The sequence below is a fragment of the Excalfactoria chinensis genome, chromosome Z, assembly GCF_039878825.1.
Source record: "Excalfactoria chinensis isolate bCotChi1 chromosome Z, bCotChi1.hap2, whole genome shotgun sequence".
Lineage (NCBI taxonomy): Eukaryota > Metazoa > Chordata > Aves > Galliformes > Phasianidae > Excalfactoria > Excalfactoria chinensis.
Genome location: NC_092857.1, coordinates 30,525,477 through 30,550,819, shown reverse-complemented (window position 1 = coordinate 30,550,819; position 25,343 = coordinate 30,525,477). Strand labels below are relative to the sequence as shown.

General features: G+C 37.6%; 1 protein-coding gene across 8 annotated transcripts in view; it reads left to right on the top strand.

Moving 5' to 3' along the window:
* Positions 1-2,168: 2,168 nt before the first annotated feature.
* The window catches only part of ZDHHC21 (zDHHC palmitoyltransferase 21), a 39,768-nt gene continuing 16,593 nt past the window's right edge, over positions 2,169-25,343 (top strand). Inside the window, exons 1-8 of one of the 8 annotated variants that reach the window (XM_072360512.1) lie at positions 2,169-2,308; positions 5,097-5,220; positions 6,967-7,051; positions 10,064-10,265; positions 12,627-12,725; positions 14,591-14,702; positions 16,118-16,256; positions 25,061-25,177. In XM_072360512.1, coding sequence (XP_072216613.1) covers positions 10,112-10,265; positions 12,627-12,725; positions 14,591-14,702; positions 16,118-16,256; positions 25,061-25,177 — 621 coding nt within the window. In that variant the 5' untranslated portion in view covers positions 2,169-2,308; positions 5,097-5,220; positions 6,967-7,051; positions 10,064-10,111. Of the gene's footprint in view, positions 2,309-5,096; positions 5,221-6,966; positions 7,052-7,284; positions 7,424-10,039; positions 10,266-12,626; positions 12,726-14,590; positions 14,703-16,117; positions 16,257-25,060; positions 25,178-25,343 lie in introns of those variants that run through there. The other 7 variants (XM_072360509.1, XM_072360514.1, XM_072360511.1 and 4 more) reach the window with 7 other exon arrangements.

The following is a 25,343-nucleotide window of genomic DNA, read 5'->3' as shown; positions in this document are numbered from 1 at the left end:
TGTTAGCAAGGTTTACACGGAAGTAAGCAACAAAAGTGGTGCCAAAGAAAAGAAGTGTCAGTAACAAACTGCACAATTTAGAAGGATCCAGGAAGGCAGGTACAATTGAGAAGGTGAATTTCTCAACCCAGGAGACACGTGTACAGACAGCCTTCTGCACCTCAATCAAAGGGCACAACTGGGCACAGAATGAATCCTGAAACACAGCCTCATGAAGCAAGGGACTTGTAAGCAGTAGGAATCCAGGGAGTCCTGGTGCATACTTCTCTCCTGCATGTGTGCTCCGTAACAGAGCATCAGCTGTTACCGCACATGGCTTGATTTTAGCATGCTGATTTAATGTTTACAGAGTGCCAATAAAATTTTTATGATGACAGCTGGTGGGTCCTGTGGTAATTTATAAACAGCAACAACAACACAACACAGACATCAGAAACTCCAAGAGGGATTCTACACTATTGTGCAATATTCAGCACCGAAGAATATGGGTATTTTTCTAATTTTGCAGACTTTTAATAGTCTCTGTGTAATACATCCACTTCATGTAGAGCCCATATTATGCAGTTAGTATTTCAACTAGGTGAGTTCTTTTCTTCAGAATGAAGTTCACTGTAAAGACTCATCATTATTTATCACAGAATCCAAATTCAAATTATCTGGATTTGCTACTCTGGTGAAAGTGTCATTTAATTTATGTGTTTGAGTCTTTAAGTTAAATTGGTAAGCCAAGCACATGATTGCTTGCTTTTCTTCCTGCACTGTGCCTCCCCAAAAGAAATACAAACAAATGGAAACAGATGTGCTCACTACCAAATTCGAGCAGACTACTGCCTTTATTCCACAGCCTGTTTACTGTGAAAATCCAGGAGCAGAAAAGAATAACATACAACCTGTCTGATGTGACTACAGATCCTATGACTGGCCACTACCAGCATGCCACAACAGATCTGCAAGCAGCTGGCATCTGACTAAAAGATGACATTATTTGATTATTTTTCATTCCACGGGAAACTTTCATCTATCATACTTTCCCTTGTTATTTATTTTTCCATTTTATCCCAAGTTCTTACTTTCCTATCCTGTTTTTTTTTCCCCCATGTGCATTTAATCTTCAAAAAAAGTGTTTTCATGAATCCACATATTATACCTTTCACATATAAATTCTCATGCACAATTTGTAACAGAATGGAGGCCAAAACTGTTTTTTGTTACAATGACTTTTCCAGTAATTCTACTGCCCATGTTTTCAGTGTTCCAACTCACCAGCCTGTTTTCAGTTACTTGCTCCTGCAGTAGGTAGCAGCTCCTTAAGCAGCCCCATTCCCTGACATACTAGGTATGCTTAGTTCACTTTCCAGACCGGTTTCTGAGTATTTTCAGGCTGGAGCAACTTTGGCTTGAAATGTTAACAGTTGTCCTCTATGACAGAAGAAAGTGGATACTGAAAGAAAAGAATTAGGCCGATGGCCAAAATCATAATGAATCACAGAATGAATCATAGAATGGCCTAGGTAGAAAAAAGACTACAATGATCATCCAGTTTCAACCCCCCTGCTACGTGCAGGGTCACCAACCACCAGACCAGGCTGCCCAGAGCCACATGCCTGGCCTTGAATGCCTCCAGGGATGGGGCACAAGTCTTGATGAAAGCTTGAAATATGCCCAAACACCAAACTGACTTCAAATGTTGGGCGCTCTGGTCTCAGGATAGTATGTATCTTTTGGATGAACCTGCCAGTACTAAGGAAGAGCCTTCTGTATCAGTGATGACCATTGCACTATTCTTCACCCATTTCTGTGCAGGAAAAGCACAGCAGGGCAAGAGCCCACAGCTTCCAGAGGGAACCAGGCCACTAAGCAGACAGGGCTGCCCTGAGGCAGCCAGGAGATCACATCAGCGGTGGGTGCTCCAGGGGAGAGTCCCAGATGGGAGCTCTGAAATCACCCTCCATTACAAGCTATCTGTAGCTCTGAGCCGCTGCTAATTGCTCTCTGGGCAGAACTGACTGCTAAAAACATCAAAACAACCACAACAACAACCTGCGGCCACGCTCCTGGGCCGCCTAGCGCAGGAACGAAGCCAAACCTGCGGAACGCGGACGCCCTGGGCGGACCCATAGCGATCGGCGCGCATGCGCGGCCAGGCGCGCGGAAGCGGAAGGTGGCGCTCCCGGCTCGCTGCTGTGCCGGCCGCTGTTCGGGAAGGTGGGAGCAGCCGAGCTGGCCCCCGGCGGTTGCTATGGAGAGCGGGGGAGAAGGGGGAGCGTGACCGTGGCCCCTCCCTTCTTCCTCCCGGCCTCGCCCTACGGTTAGTTCCGCCTCATGCCCAGGGCAGGGAGGGGGGCGAGGGGTCCGGCGGGGGAGGTGGTGGGCTGCTGCGGGACGCATGGGCTGGTACCTGATGTGGTTGGCTCTGCCCGCCAGCGCAGGAAGCGCTGCCTAACCTTTGTCGTTTTCACGCTTTCATTTTCTATCTCTGTTAGGAAATTGCAGGTCTTCAGGCTGAGGTTCTGTGTAGCCTTGTGCTGAAGTAGCCGTATGTTACCTTTGGTCAGCGCTAGGCGAAGGCAGTTTTCTTGGTGCCGGTGATGTGAGGGTGCGGTGGGTGCATGCTGGCAGCGTAGGCCCGTGTGGTGCTTGGCATTCCTTTCTCGGATGTAGGCGGTGTTCACAGAAACGCCTTGCAAGGTTCTGTCTGTAACCGAACTAGCTGGGAGCGTCATGACTACCTGCACTAATGTGTCAGCAGCCGCCTGGTATCTGCACGATAACAACCTGCTATTCTGTCAGTGGGGAATGCTGGCTGAAAGGGGTTTGGCCGAGGCAAAAACACACCACTGCATGTACTGGCTATTCAGATACTGTTTTAGTCATGCTGAAGTCCTGTGGAAGACAGTGCTATTTCTTGTCTGACACAGCTTTTCACAAAAATGGCTTAAATGTGTAGCTGAAAAATAATTCCGTCATGTGCTTTAAGTCCACTTATTTTATTTTATTTTATTTCCTAGTAAAGTGTAGTTTTTGTTTTGTAGTGGTTGCTTTAGGCAGTAGCTCTTCAGTCAAGCACAGAAGACTTAGGAAAGTTTTAGATGTAAAACCAGAAGTTGGCAGAGTGTATTGATTGCTGCATCCTTACTTTAGCTACCACACATGGAATATATAGCAACTAGGCTGGTGAGGAGTTTGGAGCATGGGCCTCAAGAGAAGTGGCTGAGGGAGCTGGGATTGTTCAGTCTGGAGAAGAGGAGGCTCAGGGGAGACCTTATTACTCTCTGCAACTACCTGAAGGAAGGCTGTAGTGAGCTGGAGGTTGGCCTCTTCTGTTGCGTGACAGTGATAGGACTAGAGGGAATGGCCTCGGGTTGTACCAGGGGAGATTCAGACTGGACATTAGGAAAGAAATGGTCAGGTAGTGGAATGGGCTGCCCAGGTAGGTGGTGGAGTCACCGACCCTGGAGGTGTTCAAGGAATGTTTAGGTATTGTATTGAGGGACATGGTTTAGTGGGAACTGCTGGTGATTGGTGGACAGTTGGACTGGATGATCTTATAGGTCTCTTCCAACCTTGGTGATTCTATGCTTGTAAGTTTCTACTTTCTGTTCCTGTCTAAATTGCTTAGAGAACACTCTTTTCAGGAAGTGGTGCTTTTCCTCCTCTAACTGTGTACCTTAAAAAACATAGCCTTGCTCAGTTTGTGTGAGTTCTATAAATTGTACTGAGAAACACTGATCCATGTAAACATTTGTTGGAGCATTTGTGAAGAAAAGTTCTGGGGAGATGAGATTTGGCAAGTCTTACTTTCCATACTGAACTAGAAGGATTTTTTTTATTTTTGTGTGTGTGTGTGTGGTGTGTGTGTATGTGAATCTTGCATTCAAGCAAGTCTGTTACTTCAGTTCTGGTTTGTGTGAAGATATCTCTTTTTTTTTTGGGAATGACATTCTGCTTTCCTACTTTAGATTATGGGTAATCAGCAGACATCACATCAGAATTCATACTGAAATTTATTGTACGAGGAAAATTCTATTTATGATAATGTTAACTGAACTGGAGAGAAAGAAGAGGGTTATGGAAAATGCTTTTTATGCATCCCCTCATAAAGGTGTTTTATGGAAGTTGAAGAATAATTTTTAATCACATAGGAAGGATCACATTAACAAACATCAATCTTTTCACAGCCACAGGTGCTTTTTCCTTTCACATGCTTTGTGTTTGAAATGTTTATTTAGAATAGATTGTTATAAATTCTGTTAATAGGGGGAAAAAATGCAAAGTCTCAGGCACGTGGGTTTTATCCTAAGCTGTTTTGTTGGAAAAGTTCTATGCATTACAAGTGTGAGTATTGGGTGTGTAGACATAAATCATTTGTTTGGTTTTTTTTTCAATGGTATTGTTGTAAATTGACTCATAAACATTCTCAATGTATAGTAATTCTTATAAAAAATGGTACTAACTAAATTATGCGGGATTGGTTTTCCTTTATTTTGGTGTAGTTTTTTTTTTTTTTTTTTAAAAAGAGTGAATACAGATTATTATTATTTTTAACAATATGTTTTAAAAGTGAAGACTGGAAATTCATTTTGCCTGTGAGTTAAATTCAAATCTCGTGTTTTCTACCTAGTCACTGGAATGTGATTCTGTTTATGTTTTAATATTTCCCCTTATACAGGTTAGTATGTATAAGGTATGTAGCCTAAGGGGAGAAGGGCGACGAGCTAACTTTGCTAGAAGTCACCACGAAAACATTATCTGTGCAGTATCACTGGCAGGAGTATAAAGAAAAATGGAGGATTGATCACTATATAAGTCACTGTCTATTATACATACAGGATGTAAGAGTACTGTGGTATAGCACCAGTACTGCTGTTTTCTACTGACCCTGACCTGAACAATGCCATTTAAAACATGTGTTAAAACTTTGAAATGTTCTAGAACTGAAATTAGGAGAAATAAATTTAGGACCAGCATAACAGTTCAGATGTGAGAGGCTAAGGAGCAGTGTTTCTGTGTGAATAGCGTGAAAGGAGGCTCTGTTCAGTGAGCTGAGATACTGGGATGAAGGTCATTTGAGTATCACAAACCTTTCTGTATTTCAGAAACAACAGAAAAGACGAAGTTCCAGAGTTGGATGATGATAAATCTCTTGCTTTCTTTGCTTGTCTTGAGAATGGATCCTTCTTTTGCGTAGTTCCTAGTTTGTGAAGCTTGTCATCATCAGAGGTACAGTTTTGTCATTGGTTTTACTTTATTTATTTATTGTGAAATTAAATAATGTAATGCAGGCAGTCATTGAGTAGTGAGAATCTGTGATAGATTTCCACTGTAGGGCTTACTGTTTTTTTCCAAAGTATCCCTCACTAGTTACTGTTCACACATCATACTTAGATGGTCACTTATGAATGAGTATTTCAGATTGTGTAGGTCTATTTTGTTTCTTGAGCTTCCTTTTCTGAAGGTGCGAGTCCTGGAGTATCTACTATTACAGGATGTTAGAAACCTAATGGGTTCCCTAGCAGTCAGCAGTGTTTCTGGGCTCTCAGTAGCATGTTCTACATGATTTCCTCTTTGTAAATTCATGCTAACTACTACCCATCAGTTTGTTCCCTGTGTTTTGAAACAGTTTCCAGGAATATGCACTTTACCTTCCTAGGGCTCAGAAGGAGTCTGATACACCTGTTGTTTCTTTGCTCTTGGAAAATAAAAATGTCACTTGCATTTATTTTTTTATTTTTCCAGTCCTCAACACTCACTCCCATCACCTCAACCTTTCGGTGATAAATGTGAATGTCCTTGCAGCGACACTGACAGGCTTCCTTCAGTGCTCATACAAAGGCTGCTCCAAAAGTAATGCCTCCTATTTTATTACGTTGGCCCGTGATCTCAGAAGTAGACTTTAGTAGTGTAGCAGTAGACGCTGTCAGGGTTTTATGATTTTTTTTTTGCTATTGGTATTCCACTTCATAACATTCTGTAGTTTGTGGATTGTTGGGAGTTCATGTGCTTGGTGCTCAGAAGAAAAGAACAACTATGTATCCCAGGAGACTTTCACTGTTCCATTTCTGTTTTCCATTGGGGGAAATACAGAACTCCACACAAGTCATGAGTCTGCCCTTTCTTTTGCTGCTCGTCATTGCAGTGTGTACTCCCTAGCCATCTCACCTTCAGCACTAGAGTAAGGCCTTCAGTTTTGGACACTCTCTCATTTTATTTGATTTATTAGCTTCAGTTCCAATTATATTGTATTACATTGTGATATCTTGCATTGCAATATCATATTTAGTAAATTAGTTTTGTCCCTTAGTTTGTTTCCACTGTTTTGTTTTTAGGCCCATCTCTGTACCTTTTCCCTGCCCCCCCTTTCCCACCTCCTGGGGCAGGAGTCCACTGGTCCCCCTTGCCCCATTAATCATGGCCTCCAAAAAATATTGACAAAGGTTGAACCTTCCTGACAGTATTCCATTACACGTTGTTGCAGTGTGACAGATGGGGCAGTCTGACAGGGTGGCATCTGACATGGATGTGCATATGAAGCAAAAGTATGGAATTTAGTTCCTTCATGAGAAAAAAAACAATACCCACTGATATTCATTGATGCTAGCTGAACATTTATGGAGACCAAACAGTGGATGTGTGGCTGAGGGTCACCTAAGCTGATACAGATTTTTACCGGTGTAACATACAGCCTCTTGTTCATTGCTGGAAAAAATACAAAGCTAGTGGTGGTGTCTGTGCTGAATAAATGTGTTTTGTAGCTGAGAATTTGTTGTATTAAACAGTGCTGCTGTGCTATTTGTACCTGTTGTTGTTTCATTGGATATAGAGTGGTCTCTCTAAAAGTAATACCTCCTATGTTGCATCTCATCACGTGCTGTGAGATATTGTACATTCAGTTTGTTTAAAGGTTTCTTTGTCTGTTCCTTTCTCACTGAGTGTCTCTGTTGCTCTTTACATTCTCATTGATCTCAGGGGCCTGGAATTCCAAAAAGCAGGTCTCACACATGGAGACTGAGTTCAAGAAGGCAGTTTGACCTTTTCTGTGCTCTTTCAACAGGTATTCTGTTCCATTTACCATAACCTTCCTAATGCTGCTGGTCTACCTCTGGGGTTCCTTGTTGACTTAATTCCTCACTAGATTAAACAGCACATCCAGCTTCATATAACTTTCCTAACCCCAGCCCTATTCATTCAAATGATATTTTTCAGTATTCTTCATGGGCCACCAGTTTATGCTGACCCCTCATAAGTGCTTTATTTTTATGTTTTACTTCTGTTAGGAATTCCTTGTTCATATGTGAAATCTTCCTACCACTGTTGCTTGGGCTCCTGCACATGACTCTGGACCATTCTTGCACTTGGAGGTGGTCCTTGAACCTGAACTCCCCTCTACAGGAGTTCTTCCAAGCAGGTCATGGTACAGGACAAGGTCTGTTTTAGAGTCAGACTGTGATCTCACTGTTTTTCTTCTTTCCTCTTTTAAGTCATTAGTACCACTGTCTCACGGATGTCACACCCAAGGCCACAACTGACCTTCACATTCACACCTATTTCAAGCAAAAAGTGTAGTAGAGCTTCTTCGCACTTGGGTTCTGTGTCAGGAAGTTGTTGCCACTGCATTCCCAGAACTTGGATTACTTGAACCCTGCAGTTTCACCCTTCCATCAAATACAAGGATGGTTAAATTTGCCCATGTGGTATGGAATCTGTCAATGTAAGAGCTTCTCCCAGCTTTCTGGTTGAAACTTATCTGCTTCATCAATCCTATGTCAGGCAACCACATGTAGACAGCCTCCACAGTGTTAGCCACACTGTTCTTCTTGCTATGCCTGACATTAGCTCAGTATTTGCTCCAGGTTAGAGCTATGTAGATTCCTGATGCTTTCTCATGTGAAGGGCAGCTCTCCTCTGCTTCACAGTTATAGTGTGTCCTTCCTAAGGTGCCTGTGTGTAGCCGTGGCAGCACTCTGGTTGTATAAGATATTTCATATTTTCTCCGTGATCTGAGTGAGAAAGTAGTGCCACACCTGCATGCAAGCATCAATTGCTCCAATTATGTGGTATACAGGCACTCCAGATGGATGCCCGGTTATGCTGCTTTCTCTGAAGAAGAACGCAGTCTTCCCCCATTCAGCCCTGTTTTCAGAATTATAAGATATCTATTATCCATCTATTATTATTACTGCCCTGCATGCTTTGCTTGCCCATTCTGTCTGCCACTTCCTCTCTCAATGTTGTCATGTGGGCTGTACTTCCTGATCTCCACCGGCTCTGTGGTGCCAAAGTAGAAGAGCATCTGAGCGTATTAGTCTGATCTCCAGACTTTGGCCTCAGTAACAGCCAGTCCTTGATATCTGAGCCCTTGGTAAGCAGCACACCATGTGAGACTGCAGGTTGGGTCAGCAGAGGCACCTTATTCTTTGTAAGCAGTGAATTTCTTGCTATTAAACTTTGGCCCATTCTGCTTACGGTGCTATGGTACTCAGGCCCTGTCAGCTTGGAGGCTTCATTTGATAAAGCTCCCTGCTCTCGCCTGCTGTGAGGGCCCTGAAGAGCCATCTTCCAGATGCTCACAAGCTTTCAGCCTTTGACATTCTGGGCATCATCCTGGGCATCTTCATTCCCAGGCTGATAAGCACTTGTGTACCTTCTCTGTGCAGGTGGGTATTATCACTTGTGTAGTTACAGTGTCTTGATGTAAGTCTTGTTAATCTCCTTTATAGCATCCTTGATGTCACATTGTCTGTTTGCCTCCTCCCACAGTTCTTGTACTTGATGAGACAGATTCTCCATGAGTGTGCACTTCGACTTGCATAAAATATTCTAAACCTGCTGGTTGCCAAAGCTAACTCAAAATAAAGGCATATTAAGAACGATCAGGTTCAGGAGTACACTACTCATAATTTATGTCTATCCATACCCCTAGGAATGCTTGTGTGTACATCCATCTATTGCGCATGGAAAGTGAAATTAATAAAAGATCAGTAAATATAGGACTAAATGTCCTTTATGATTTTCATTTAAGGACACTGTAAGCTATATTTAGTATACCATGCAGGTTTATAAAACAAATGTTAGCAAATTTGATGCTTTCTTAAAGTAAAAATGAACACTAAAGAAATAAATACTGTACTAGGAAAGGACCACTGTTGTTTTATTGCAACAGCAATCAAGGGGTTATGATAAATTGTAGAAACATCATCTTATTTGGGTTTGAGTTTATTCTTTCTCTAGATAATGTCTAAACCAAGACATTAATGAAGCTTGTGGATAATGTTAAACAGAGAAGTTGTGACTGTCAGTGAGGATGAAACTATCAAAATCCCTGAAAACAGAGGTAATGTCTGATCAATAAATAAGATGAATTTTTGGTAGAACAAATAGAAATTGAAAGACATCCGTCAGAAATGGGCAGGTAGCCCAGAAATAAGTGAAACTTATGCTGAGAAGAATGCCTCTTGGATAGAAGCACAACCAGGGTTTTAAATGTGTGTTGTAACGTTAAGATTCTTAACATGAAGGCAGCATGACAAAAAGTGGAACGGTAGCAACCCTCTTGAAGGTCCTGATTAATTGTGCTTATAATTTGTAGTGCGAGGAAAGAGAAAAACAAACAAATGCCAGTTAATCATGCTCTGAAGTTTGTATTCATGGATTTCTTCAGACTAAAATTAATTATAAGTTAAAAAAATCACCATGTTAAACTATCGGAATGGAAACCTTGCTGTTTTAAGTGTGAGTAATAGTGAAGAAAACTGTTGCATGACACTTCTGGATGATCTATATTAAAACTGTCAAGGTTCTGTGGTTTCTTTTTCGATTTCTTTGCTATAAAGAGAGGTGAACTTGGAGGAGAGAGTACTTAGGAAGTGAGAAACAACAAAACACCAGGAGAGTCTGTGAGGATATTTTGCAAGCTGTAAAAAATGTTTAGATTCCTTAAGTCATGAACTGTCAGGTTTCTTTTCTCTGTTTGAATATGTGTGAAAACCTGTAGGTAGCACAGTTCTTGTTTAATATACTTTTTTTTTTTTTTTTTCCTTAGTTGTTTTTGTTTTTATCTCTTTAGGATCATCTTTTCTTCTTGGATGGACTGATTATTACTTGTTCGTGTTCAATGGGACTTCGAATTCACTTTGTGGTTGACCCTCAGGGTTGGTGCTGCATGGGCCTGATTGTCTTTGTTTGGCTGTACAATACAATCTTTATTCCAAAAGTCATCCTTTTTCCTCACTATGAAGAGGGGCATATTTCAGCCGTGGCAATTTTGTGTAAGTCTATTTAACTTAATCCTTCTACTAGGAACACTAATACATTTGAGCAGCAGTTATCAGGCCAGAATATAAAGAACAAGGTGAAAGTTAAGGCTGAAGGATAAAATAAAGGGTAAGAGTACTGGGACATGTTCTATTGTTTTGTGCTCTAAGAATTGAGACACTTATTCCTTTCAATGATGTTATAGTAAAATTTCATGGAACATGGAGAAAAGCATTTTATACACCTTTCAAATCTTGCAGCTAGATCTTTTTTACTGGGTAAAATAGTGCTGTTACAAAACATTGACAGACGTGTCAGAAGTTATGATGGTAGTACTGATGGTTGAACAAATGAGTTCTGCTAGCTCTGTCAAGTGTCCCTTGATGATGAGTTGGCTGATTTATGTTGATAGAAACAACTTGGGAAAAGCCTTGTATTATATCTAGAACAGTCTTTTTAATGAAGATCAACCTTTGGGTTCCTATCACCTGAAGCCTTCGAGGTTCAGAATGATTGGCATTTATTTGAGAAGGCAGTGAAAGAGCTTCTTGGTACTAATTATTAATAAAGTTGAAGTAACATCTTGCTGCTGCTATCAGGACAGTGTTCTCAGCTACTTTTTCCTCTACCTTTCAATTTCATAGAATGCATGGCATCAAATGTATGTCTGCAATTCAGAAGTCAGAGTAATTTATAATTTAATACTTGATTCTGTGTGGTTTTGCTATAGTATATAGTGGTATATGGTATATAAGCTCTTTACTGCTATAGACCAAAACTGAGAAAATGCTGTTCCAAATTGTCCTTATAGTGTAACTAACATATAGCTTCTTAAACAATTAAGATGTTGCAGTCTGAGTAGCAGTCAGATCTTTTTAGATAGTGATTTGTTTTTATGTTTTCTTTTGTTGTAAACAGTTCTGTCATGGTAAATGTCCTAGTGACTGTAGTTTTGTCATGGCTTTCCTTACAGTATTTCAGAGATGATAATGTTCTATTTTGCTGGGTGGAAGAATGTTAAAGCAAGCATGAAAATGTGATGTATATAACTCAAAATTTAAATTTTCTTTGGAAATGCCTTTAATTTTTTGCAATGGTCCCATGAAAGAAAGATTTGTAGAAAAATATTTGGTAGATTCAAAAACAACATGAAAGTTTGGAATTATTTTGAATTAATAAATCTAAAATTTGTATGTAACTGTGTTTTCTTTAATATGAAAGGTAATAGTTCGGCATGCTACGGTGTGTTTTTGTTTTAATTTGTCATTTAGTACTTCTTGCCATTCAAACGCAGGAACTGAGTTTGGAAAAATTCAGTGAGGCGTTGAATCTTTGCCAGGATGTGGCTACTTGCAGAGGCATACAAGTGCTTCTCACATCAGTGCTTGACATAAAACTTTTTATTCCCAAGTCTTACTATGTTTATACATCCAGCATTTGTGGAAGATAGATTAGGGGATACAACCACCATCATTCTGGCAAGCCTGTTGGGATTTATGAGGGAAGCTAGAGAAACGTACTGTTTCCTAATAGCTGGGATGCAAAGCAAAGGATCGGTTTTTACTTGCCAACTCCTTCATTTCTTTTCCTTGGTATCTGTGACTAGCCAGTGATATGTCTACCTGGAGTTCTGCGCAGATGGTGCAGTATGGCAGTTCTTGTGTTTAGACAACACACTGGTCAAGCATGTCTCAAATGGAGTATAATTTTCTTCGTGGTTTCAAAGTAGGGTGATTTGAAACATTATGAAATGTAGCAAGTTAGTGAACTTGATGGATCTGTGTAGTTATGCTGGTGATTTATTAAAACATTCGAGGATTTACTGCTGTCCCTATGCTTCTAGACCTCATAACTTTGTAAGCCCATGTGACAGGGAATCATTGTGTAATGTGATTAAGCTTATATATGCCAGTACAGTACCTTCTAATGATTTTTTTTTCTTTAATTTCATTTAAAAACGAAGGTTGTTACTTATATATTTTTGTTTTAAATTAGGACCATGGCTTTGCTTTCTAGATCTTGGAAAATCAATTATATTTGCTTTATATAATTAAAAACTGTCCTAGTTTGTCTGCATAAAGGTAACGATATAAAGTTTTTTATAACCTTTGGAGTTTTATACGCTTGTGTGGTTTTAAAATTTTTGTTTTAATATTTTCTTTGTATAGTGTACATTCAATATTTCTACTCAGTAAATACGGTGGTTTATTAATGTGTAAAATTCAGTTAACCGTAATGAAAAAAAAAGCTTATATTTTAAATTTCACTTACATACCCTTTTGAGATTTTAACATGTTTGCAGTAAATAAAAGTGTGATGTGTTCTTTTTCCTGCTTTTTTACCTGAAAAAGAATAACAAATACTTATTATTTCAGGTTATTACCTCTGCTCATTGTTTTGTATAGCTTCTTTAGTGAGAGCCTCAGTAGCTGATCCAGGAAGGCTACCTGAAAACCCAAAGATTCCAATTACAGGTACATTAAGTTGTTTCTATATAACAGAATAAAAATTACTTCAGAGTCATCAGAAAAACTGGGAATTAGCATACTGTAATGAGATTTAATTGAAATCAGTGCTGAGGTGCATATTGTTACTGAAATGAAAAGCTTTATAAATCACTATTTCTAACATTTAAATTTCTTGCACTTTGTGTAGACTTTAAGCTTCACAGATTCTGAGCTTCAAGCTTCTGAGAGATTCACATTCTCTCAGAAGTATTGTCATGCAGGAACTTATGCTAGGACATATTTTATGCCCAGAATTTTGTGTTCTGTGCTTTTAAATAGATTGCATGTGCTTCAAATGATAGTAATAACATTTTTTAGAGAAGCATAGTCATTTTAACTCTACTGCTTTTTTTTTTTTCTAGATAAATTTATAAGATGCTGTAACTAATGGTAGAAGCTGTTGTTGCACTGGACTTCACCTGTGCTTTTTTATGCATTTTATTGCAATAAATTCTGTTTGTGCGGACTGTTAACCCAATAAACAGCAGATTGGTTACACTGCATTGCTATAGAGTAGCAACTTGACATTTGAGAACTCCCACTGTACTTGTGAATTTATTCCGCAATTGTTGTATGGTATCTGATGTACTAGAAATTGAAGGGCATTTGTAACCTTAATGATTCTCCATGGAGAAAGCCAATATTTTAATGACACATTTGATGCTGTTAAGGTGCTTGTCTAGTCCATAAAGCTTTTACATAGCAGTCTATAGTGGAGTATTTAAGCACCAGTTTTGCTATGTGAAAGGAAAATACTTTTTCAATATAGAAGGCATAACAAATCCAGTGAGGAGTGAAAATTTCAATCTCGTCTTGAAATGACTTCTTTCCCTTCCCGATGGTAGTGAAAATCTATTGTGATCTGTCTGGAAACTATCTGTTTGTCATCAGGACTGATGTTATGGTGCGCAAAAACCACGTAGGAGATAATAGGAAAGAGTGTGCTTGGGACTCAGTTGTGAAACACTGATCATAGAACAGTCTCCTACTGGTATTCCTTCTTTTCCCGTTATCTAAGCATCTGATTCAGTAAAAGGAAAGGTTACGCAGATGCAATCAGACAGTCAGACTTTTTTCTACAGGAATAACAACATTATATATGTTACGATGTTGGTGCCATTTGTTTCCCAGGTGTAGATGAACTATCTCAGTGCACCATTAGATTTCATATTTTCAAAGGCTTTCTCTGATTTCAGTGATGAAGTTTGGGAAAAAAATAGCTAAGCTGACCAATATTTGCTCTTGTCAGTTTCAGCTAGTAGCTATTTCTGGACATCAGTTTAGTGCATCTCATGTAGGGGATAGAATACTAGTGTGTATTTTTAAATAAAAGCCTATCTTATATTTGTTTTAGAGTTCCGTCTTGAGATCCATTTCTTCATCTCTTAAGATGCTTTAAGGTGGAAGATACATTGGAAGCATTTATTGTGTTTTATTTTAATTAGCTTTATTTGACAAATATGAGTCCTCAAGGTTTTGGAATGGCGGGGAGAGTGTATAATGTTTCTGTTTAACAAGCTGCTTACTGGTGTCACTGGTGGCACACGGTGTTAGAACCGCCGCTTGCAACACCAGAGGGCCCGGGTTCAAATCCCCCTTGTGGCGCAAGGGGTAAAACTGCTGCTCTGCTACAATAGAGGGCTTGAATCCTGGGAGTTGGACTTGATGATCTCTAAGGTCCCTTCCAACTCGCACGATACTATGATACTGTATCATCTCATAGTAAATGTTTTTTCCCCTCCATATATCACATATCACATATATGCTTATCGTAAGCATTCTGTGCTGAGCTTAAAAACCTTTCTAAGGCTGTCTTTATGATTTTCCCCTAGAAAGAGAATTTTGGGAATTATGTAACAAATGCAATATGATGAGACCAAAGCGTTCACACCATTGTAGTCGTTGTGGACATTGTGTGAGGAGGATGGATCACCACTGTCCATGGTAAGACCAGGTCACTTATTCTAATGATCTACTATTATTTTAGTTGATCTTTTCAAAATTAATGGTCTAGACTATTGTGTATTTGTGATCTTTCTTTCCCAGTAGTGCTGAATCATTCAGGTGAGAACAACTTAGAGATTCCTTTTTGTCTACAAGTGAGACTAAGAAGAACTGTTGCAGTTTAACATTTAATCATTGAATGAATTGTTATACATCATACAATTTTCTGAAGTTCTTGTATTTTATTTTAAAAGTTTTAAAAGTTGCAAGTTTTACACCTTGAAACTGTTTGTGTGTTGCATATTGATTTGTTGCAATTTAGTTTCTTGTGCTGGAAAAATATTTTTGTAAGAAATTAAACTTTGTATTTCTATGATGGAAATCGGAAATTACAATTTCAACACACAAGTGAATGCTTTTTGTAATACTGAAAATGTTTCATGTTTTTTAGACAGTTTTTTATTTTTAGTTTACCTAACGACTATGCTGGTTAGAAGATATTACTGTCTTATAGCAAACCCCATTTGTCATGGTCTCTCTTATTTTGTAGTGAAATTGCTTCTTTTAGTTTTCATTGACTAGACATGGTCAGTCTGGCTAAGATTCTGTATTTAATGTAAGTCAGCTTGATTGTTGCTTAAAATGAAAATAAACTTTGCTGTCAGTGGGTCTGTGTTACAATTTCCATCGAAGAAACATAGATGAAATGAAAAGGATAGAATAGAGGTCAGGATCATCCTGTATTGATGTAGCCATTTTCAAACTTGCCTTTTATCTGTTTACAACTCAGAAAATAGTGCCAGTGTAGTGCTTTTGACGTTATGGCTTAGTGTAGTACTGTTCTTAAATACTTCTGAACGATACACAAATGGGAGGTGATTTCATCAGACCATTGGCCGTACTGAAGCACGGCCATTGCTCGGGAGAGATGTGCTGACTCTGAGCAGCATGAATACAGGGGTATTAAATACTTAAAATTAAAATTAAAAAAAAAAAAAAAAAAAAAAAAAAAGAAATCTTAAATACTGTTCTAAATAGTGAAGGATTTATTAGCCTCAGTTCCAATTATATTGTGTTATATTGTGTTATCTTGCATTCTGATATCATATTTAGTAAATTGTCTTCCCTCCACAGATTGTTGCCTCTCTTATGTTGTTAGACCCATCTCCCATATCCCTACCCTTTCCCTTTTTCCCCTTCCCCTTTCCTGGGGCATGGGTCCCTTGCCCCACTACTCACAGATCTGGGCTAAACTGGCCCATAAACCCTCAATTTTTTTTTCTTTTGGGCCAGTACCCATAAATTATCTAAACTTTTCTTTAAACATAATTGGTAGTTCTGTAGCCTGACTATTCATAAATAGTGTTGACAAGCCTTTATATTTCAATCTTTTTGTATACTTTGTTTCTCTGCAGGATTAATAATTGTGTTGGTGAAGACAATCATTGGCTGTTTTTACAGCTGTGTTTCTACACTCAAATTCTTAGTTCCTATACGCTGCTACTTGATTTCTGCCATTACTACTACTTTTTGCCTCTGAAAAAAAATAACTGGGTAAGAATTTCTTTTCTCTCTAAGCTGAATTAATAGCAAGTAGTGTAGTAGTTTGATTACTAGATGTTCCGTCTAGTTCTCTTGTTAAGACTGAAAAAAGAATGTGCAGATGTGTACTGTGAAGTAAGCAAATTAGTTATGGTAAGTAACAATATATGCTAAACTGGTGTATGATTTTGAAGCATTAGAAACCTAACATCAGTTTTCTTAGAAATCTGGGAAAGGAGACAAAACAGGTAGATTACTTCAGAAGTGATCAGTGAGTGGTTGTATAAAGCAGTGCAGCTATGTCAGATTTATTTATTTATTTATTACTTTCCTGTAAGTACATTTGTACAGAATGTATTTTTTAAGTATAAAGTACCTACTTGAAAATTTTAACGTCGCTGGAAGATTGAGGATGCGCGATCATTCTGAAAGGTTAAAAGCATACATTGGGTTGGAAGCAATATTTTATCCTGTTTGGAAGAGGTCATATGGGCTAAGGGAAAATTAAATTTGATTTGTTTTACATGGACATATGCTATTATGACACTTAGTCTTGTCTTCAGCAAAATGCATTTGAACACACAGAGGAAATTAACTTATACATTGAAACAGAGTAAAAAGATGTTCTACAGTTATGGAACTGAAGATATGAAGTCTTTATATTTTGTGCTTAATTGTTTACTACCTGTAGCGTTCAGAATATTCAAGAGGTTGGCCTGAAATTTGCAATGCTTGGAAGTATTAGAATAGCAGAGCTGATACTCTACTTTGGGGAAAAAAAACAACAAAAATTGTGATGAGATCTTTCTCATTAAAATTCATAAAAATCTCTTTCTAAAATCTGAAATAAACTCTTTTTGTCCTAAACTATGCAAGCACTATCTTAACAAAATAGAAAAACCTAGAAAACTAGCTTAAAACCTATTCAAAATATACATATAAACAGATACATATAAACACACAAAGACCATTCCTGAAATTTGTAGTGCACATAAAATTTTATTGCGGTTTTCTTGCATGTGCTGCAGATTATTTTTATTTAGTGTTGATGTGACACCGTGTTGCTCTCTCTGCTAATGATATCACATTCATCTTTGGAAACTGCTGTAGGCTAGCTCTATGATGTGAATAAGGCAGGTCTCATTTTCTGTTTTGTCAAACATCATAAGCTTCTTGCCTTATTTTGTATCCTCAGTGACATAAAATAAGAGAACTAAACTTTGCGAAAAATACTGCTTCTGGAAGGGAATAATGGGACATAGCCTCCTGCGCACCTTATTTACTCACTTGTTCTGCATGGGATGCAGTGCTCCCAGGAAAATATACATGGATATGTGTATATGTTGAAGGAGAGGTAAAAGATGTAAAAAGAATGTACCCTTTTGATCATCCAGAATGTGTAAAAATGTTAATGTGAAGTTCATAGATACAAACTTCATATTATATCCAGTTCACCAGAACTGAGGATTTTTTTAGCCCACTGAATGTCTTCATTTGTAAAGTAATTATTTTATCTTTTTAATCTACATGAATATTTCCTTCTCAGTGATTCAAAGGATTCTAGTAACATGAAAATCAGAAGAGTTTGGCTGCGTCGATTGTTTTTACATAGACAGTACTCTGTCATCTGAGGCAGACCACAGGGTACTGTCTATGTAAGGAGTGCAGCTAAGACCTCAGGGCTGCTTGCTCACTTACCCCAGTGAACTAGAGAAGAGAACTGTAAGACAACTGTAATTGTGAAAACTCACGTACCAAGAGAAAGACTTTTTAATAGGCAAAGCAAGAGCTGTCTTTTCAAGCAGAGCACGAGAACAAATTCATCCCATTGACAAACAGGTGTTCAGACAGATATTTAGCTGTCTCCAGGAAAGCAAGTCTCCAACGCATGTGAAGGTCACTTTGGAAGACAGACACCATCACTCCAAGAATTTCTCCCTCTTTCTTGTTTCCCTTAGCTTTTAGTATCGAGAATCATGTCGTATGGTATGTGATACTCCTTTGATCAGTTGAGCTCAGCTGTCCTGGCTGTGTCCTCTTCCATCTTGTTGTAAGCTCCTAGACTATTTGCTGGAATGGGCATCAAGAAGAATGCAAAAGGCCTAAACTCTGTAAGCACTGCTCAGCAACAGATAACAAATAGCAGTGTTATTAATAATCAATACTATTTTGGCTGTAAATTCAAAACATTGCATCATATGAGCAGCAGTGAAGAAAACTAACCCTGCTGTACCCATAGCCAGTACGCTTGTCTCTAGACTTTGTACGCAAAGAATGCTCACATTTCTCTCTTTCTTTCCAGTCTGTAAATGGGATTTTTATGTTTACCTTGCTATAAAAGCACTGCATGATTTAAGGGAGCCATTTTAATTTTTTTTAGCCACTGCTAAGATGCGAAATGGCAGTATTTCTCTATTAGTGAAAAAAGTCTGTCATCTGTGTAAAATTCTAGGTAGATGAGTAGTATCTTGGGATTTTGGAATCTTAATATTCCATAGAGGTGATCAAATGTAAATGCTTTTGCTTTTAGTTTCAGTAGCTTTGTAAACTACTTTGGAATTTGTAAAATAAGTTAACCTATCACATTGCAGAGCAAGATGAATCAGAAACTGCCTCCTGTCTTCCCATGCATAGAATTTTCAGGTTCCAAGTGCACACAGCTTGTAATGACTTAAATGTGAATACTGGATAAGGCATTGCAGTGTTACTTTCTTTGTATGGCATAGGCAGTGCTTCTCTAATAGTAAAATATTTTCCTTTTATTGAGAGAGTGCCCTGAATGTTATAAATTTTAAGTAATTACACTTTCTTTAGGTAATGGGCCCAAGTTCTGTCAATTAGCATTACTTTTTAAAAGTAGGATGGAAGGGAACCAAATTCCTTGCTTGGAGGTGATGTATGTAAGAAAGGAAACAGAAAATCGTATTTGCTTCAGTCCATTTACAGCCTGTGCATGCTAAGAATACTAAATGGTTTTGTAAATGAATGCATATTGAAGTTTGTTCTTGATAGCTTAAAATTGGGTAAACTTCAAGTCTTTTGGAGACAAGTCTATTTTTAATGTATACCCTCTAAGAGAAGTAGATGTTAGGAAGATTAAATGCAATAGAAAAATCTGGTAGACAAAGCAGGTCTGATCTTTTCAGATCTATGTTAAAACTGGTATTACTCTTAATGTTATTCAACTGTCTTAGTTTTTCACATGGAGGACTGGGGACACACGCTGAAATTTAGAAACCAAAGAATCATAGAATCATAGAATTACTCAGACTGGAAAAGACCTAAAAGATCATCAAGTCCAACTGCAGCATAACCATAGTACCCTAACACTAACAACCCTCTGCTAAATCATATCTCTGAGTATCACATCCAAATGGCTCTTGAACACATCCAGGGACGGTGACTCAACCACCTCCCTGGGGAGCCTATTCCAGTGTTTAACTACCTTTTCTGTAAAGCAGTGTTTTCCTAACATCCAACTTAAACTTACCTTGGTGCAACTTGAGGCTGTTTCCTCTTGTCCTGTCACCTGTCACCAGTGAGAAGAGACCTGCCCCACTCTCACTGTAAGCACCTTTCAGATATCAAAAGAGAGCAACAAGGTCTCCCCTCAGCCTCCTTTTCCCCAGACTAAACAGCCCCAGCTCCCTCAGCCTCCCCTCACAGGGCTGATTTTCAAAGCCCTTCACAAGCCTTGTTGCCCTTCTTTGGACCTGCTTCAGCAATTCAATGTCCTTCCTGTACTGAGATGCCAAAAACTGAACACAGTACTCAAGGTGAGGCCTCACCAATGCCAAGTACAGGGGCAGAATTATTTCCCTAGTCCTGCTTACCAGACCATTCCTGATGCAAGCCAGGATGCCATTGGCCTTGGCCACCTGGGCACACTGCTGGCTCATATTCAGCTGACTGTCCATCAGCAGAATAATTCGTTGTGGAGTCTAGTCAATATTTCTTCCTGGAATATGACACCAGGGCCCCACTAGACTGATTATCTCAAGTGTGGCTAATATTTATTTGTCATAAAATTTTAAGGCTTAAAATCATTTGTCAGAATTCTCTTTCTTTCATATCAGATGAACAGTATGAAAATTTGGTTGTAAAGAGGCTTTTTGACAGTCATCTTTCAAAGTTCTTTCAGTCTTCAGATGATAATTAAGCTTGAAGTATTACAGTGTTTTAGAGATTTCAGTATATTCTACCTTTCTTGGAAGTGCTATTTGTTGTAGAAATTTTGGTTTTATCCCAGAGCTTGTGTTTTTCTGAGCTGATGGGCTAGCATTTAGCACAGATTCAAAAACCTGTGTATTTTTTTCTACACAGCCATCTGGAATTAGCCTACTTCCTGCTCATTAAAAGCATTTGTGATTTATTTATTTATTTATTTTGGCTGTGTGCCCTCCTCTCTCTTTATTTTTTAATATAGAATAAAATATAGAAGCTATTGAATTAAATCCACTTTTAATACTTTGGCAAAATATACATTTTGTCATAGTACTGATTAATTCGTAAGTAAAATATTATCACTGTTTTCTTGTTGGCATTTATTCCCACGTGAAAATATGCATTTTGAATTTTAAAGACTAAGAGAAACCTGGGCATTTTAAACTAAGTATGTGTGGTAAAGGTGATAGCTTTAAAGCTAGTAAAGGAAGCCATTTCAACAGAGAGAAAATATTTTAGCTTCAGGTCTTACATAGTATTCTCGGATCTTTTAATTATCTACTGTCAGAAGGATAGGTTGTGGTTATTGCTTCTATTTGTCCAGCAGGAGGAGTGCAATTACTGCTAGAAACAAAGGAAATATTAATTAAATCATCTGTGCAAGATCCTAGCAGAAAACATTGTGGTCCAAATAAGACAGATTTGGAGTTCTCCAGCTAGCTCTGGTGATTTTTGGAAGCTCAGTCTAAAGAGTTGTGTCCTCATTAATGGTCTGAAGGTTGGGAGAGTCTTGAGACGCTAAAGGAGACATTTTTTCTTGGGTTTATGAAATGACCTACAGGACGTGAGAGGTTTTTTGTGTGTTAAAAACAAATTAACCTCTTCAGTTCTCTGCAAAAGCCGAACAAAAAACAGCCTAGCCTCCTTTATAGTTACAGGGACAGCATATGAATGCTGAATAAAGTTTGGATAATAGATACATCGTCTGCATTAAAAAAAAAAAAAAAAAAAAAAAAAGACTGAGAGTATAACATGTTTAAAGAACTTGATCTGTTAGTAGCGTCATTTTTATGCCAAGGTTGTTTTGCCTTTCTCTGCGTCTAAAGTAGTTTCAGAATTGCCACTCTGGATTGAGCTCTGTGTTGACAATTATTTTTATAGTTGGGGTGTGGTTTGCATGATTTTATTTTATTTTATTTTATTTTATTTTATTTTATTTTATTTTATTTTATTTTATTTTATTTTATTTTATTTTATTTTATTTTATTTTATTTTATTTTATTTTATTTTATTTTATTTTATTTTATTTTATTTTATTTTATTTTATTTTATTTTATTTTATTTTATTTTATGTGAGTGAATTTTCTCTCCTGCAAAGCCTGTATTTTGTTTTGCTGGCAGCCTGGCTTTCTTATATATTCTGCACTGTTTTTGTGGTATCCAGATTGATAGACTGACTTTATCGCCAGACTGAGACAAAAATGCCAGACATTTGCAGCTGAGAATAAATACGCAGGTTATAGCGTATGTAGTTTATTCTGTGTCCCTTTCCTAAGAGAAAGATGGACTGTTACTGTATTTTGTTAGCAATTAATATACTACATGGCAGAATTGAAAACACATTACTTTTTTAAATGCAAATTTATGAAGAATTATGGTTGTTTTCACTTTGTTTTGGAAGAGATACCGTAGTCCTAGATTAGTTCTGTTGGAAGCTGTGTTCTCTGTACTAAGTGTGCTGCTCTTAAAATTGTAAACCCTGGGAAATAATAGCACTGTAGATAGCATGGACCTCTGAAATGTGTTCATGCCTTTTTTGAAAAAGTTGAATTTGGATATAATGGTTGCATCACTTCTTATGACCTTGTGCTGTACTCATCAGTTTTGACCTCTTTCCTGTGTGTGAGGATGAACCTGTGACAGTCTTTGTGGTCAACATTAGTATGTGTTACAGGGATCATCCATGACAGCTGATGCTTAGAAATGAAGGCATGGTGTATGTCCTGCCATGGAGCAGAGACAAGAGAAAGGGTTGTTTGACTCTGTGTCATGGAGATTTGCTTTCCGTGGAAAGTTTTGGTATTACTTAGATAAAAACGTTATACCTTATGGTTTGCAGTACAGCCCTCACTTTCGTACTCTGTGCCAAATTTATGTTCCACACATTTCTATCCATGTCTTTTTGTAAAATCCCAAGTCTTTCTGGCTTATACGAGTAGAAGTAGTGGGTAATGGGAGCTTAAAAGCCTCTCTTAACAGGTAGCAAACTGTGCTGGGGAAGCATGAAAGGGACACAGCATATCTGAGCTACACAGGAAGCAGGAAAAGTGTGGCAACAACCCATTTGTACTGAAGATTGGACAGAACAGTCAGACTGTGATGTTGACCAGAAGAAGAGAAAAGGGGTTGGCTACCTAAAGTGCTGCTTTTATTGTTAAGCCAGTGTATATTTACATCTGTGGCAAGAGCACTGATGTCAGCCTGGCAACATGTGCAAAAAAGCTGCTATGAAACAAAACTCTGTTGTGCAGAAAGAGAAAGTTTGTGTGTTGATGATATTAGTTTATGTATGCTTACAGTTCATGACTCTGTCTGTGTAGTTCTTCCTCTGAATGCAGTTTGTGTTATTTTGAAGACAGAGGCATGGTTGCATCAGAGGGTTTGATTCCCCTAAGGAAATATTGATGATGTCACCTCTTTTCATTAGTAATTCACAGCTTCGTTTGCTGTAGATGCTTTCATGTTTTAGGGAGGAAGGAAAAGTAGAATAGGAATCCTTGGTCTTCGCTTAATGAAAATTAATGAAAATTTTGTTCAGCTTATCTTTTTTGGTAATACTGAATTGAGAGAGTTTCTTGTTTTATCATGAATTCAAAGGGAAAGCATAAGCTATGTTCCTTATTCCTTACAGTAAGATTTTATTTGGTATTGGTTGATTTTTAAAATTTACTTGCTATTTTCTTCTGAAGACTGTGTTCAAGAGAATAGGACCATCAAACTCTTGGGAGGTTGTATGTATCTTTTGTATTAATGGGAATGTGTAATGCTAGATCCAGAATGTGACTTCTCTGCTGGCAGTCTTCTTTCATATCTTAGTGTTTTCTGTCAAGATGAGGATAAATGCATGGAAACATTTCTGATCAACAAAAGACTGTATCTATGATGATATTAAGGTATTTTATATATCTAGTGGAACTTAGTATCTCTTACCTTATTCTTCTTTAAATGTCGGTAAAGGTGGTTAAAAGGGAAACTGAAATTATCATGACCAGTTTTGAGAGGGCGTTATTTTGAATTAACTGATTGACTGAATGAAAAATAATTAAATAGAATGAAAACGAGTATGTTCCCTATATCTCTAAGAAATGCCAGTCTTAACAAGAGCTGGATTGCAAGTTTAGAAGAAGAGTGTGTTTTGCTTTTTGTTTTTTTATTTAGTTGTTTAATTAGTGATTCCTACTTCTTCCCATTATTAGTTACTTTAGTAGGCATTATAAACTTTTTCATGAATTTATGTTTTGTAGCTTAGTGGAAATAAATGCAAAATCATACACATTTTATAATTCTATGTGTTTGTGTTCTCAATTAAACCCTAATATTTCTGAATTTGAGTTCTTCTTCCTTGAGTTCAAGTGGCTCAGCATAAAGAAGAAAAGTTCAAAAGAAGTAGGAATCTTTTTTTCATTCACTTCACTTTTATGTTCTGGTTGTAATTTAAAGTTTACTTGAGAGATTTTAATAGTTTCCTGCTGTGATCTGGCTTTTCTAAGTGGAAGAACAGATGTGTACATTCAAAAGACAGCCTTGAGAACATAATTGTGACTTATAAATAAGTGAACGGGTGCGCTAACTCATTATCAAAGGATAAGATGGGGTGTGAACTTGCAGTACATTACAGTAACTGCAACGTACAAATGTTTTCCAGTGATAAAAATAAGGTGCTTTATCCTTTGAAGAAGAGCTTTAAAACTCTCTTGTGCTTTTTGTATTTTCTGCTGGCTAAAAGCAGACTTTCCAGACCAGGTTGTACAGTAAGTTCATATCCTCTGCTCTTAAGACAACTTTTTTGTGGACCCATATGCAATGTGATAAGCTATCGCCTGAGGTTGAGTAAAGATAACTTTATGTGGAATAACAGGCAGCATTACGGTCAGGCCAAGAAAATTGAGTTACTTTTTTTTTTATTTTTTATTTTTATTTTTTTTAATTATTATTATTTTTTTAAATGTACTGTCTCTAAGCTAGGAATGTTGTTATTTTTATAATATAGAGATGGTGTTAAAACGATATTTGTTGTAGCTGTGAGATGATAAGTTCTAGACATTACACTGTTTAGCAGAATGGCTTTCTTATATTTTAAAGCTTGTGTATAACAATCTGACACTGTTTAAGGTGGAAAAAGTGAAGAACAAATAATCTGAGCTTAATATATTCCCTGAATTTTTAGCAGTGTAGTGAAAAAAACTTTATGTACATAAATGATTGTTTTATAATTTTAGCACTCAAATATGTCAATGATTTGCCACATCACTCCAAATCCAATTTGTTCCTAGCTGTAAATCATCTAGAATGGTTCTTACCTAGTATGTACACTCAGATCAGACTTATTTTTTAAGTTCTAAAGTCTGTTTCTCCTTTCTGTCTTGTTCTAGGATGTTTTTGTATTTAGACATGAACTTGCTCTTCTAAGAATATCTGCCTTCATGGGTATAATAATATTAGGTGGAATAAGTGGACTATTTTACACTCAGCTAATTGGTATTTTCACTGTAAGTATTTAATCCCTTGCTTTTAGAACTATGTATTCATTTTATTTTTGATAAAATTATAAAAACAGAAAAGCATTTTGTATTTAAAGGACAATAGAGAAACCCTCCCACTTTCACCTACTTATTATGTGCTTTATCAAGAGTCTTGTCTTCAAGGAAATCTTAA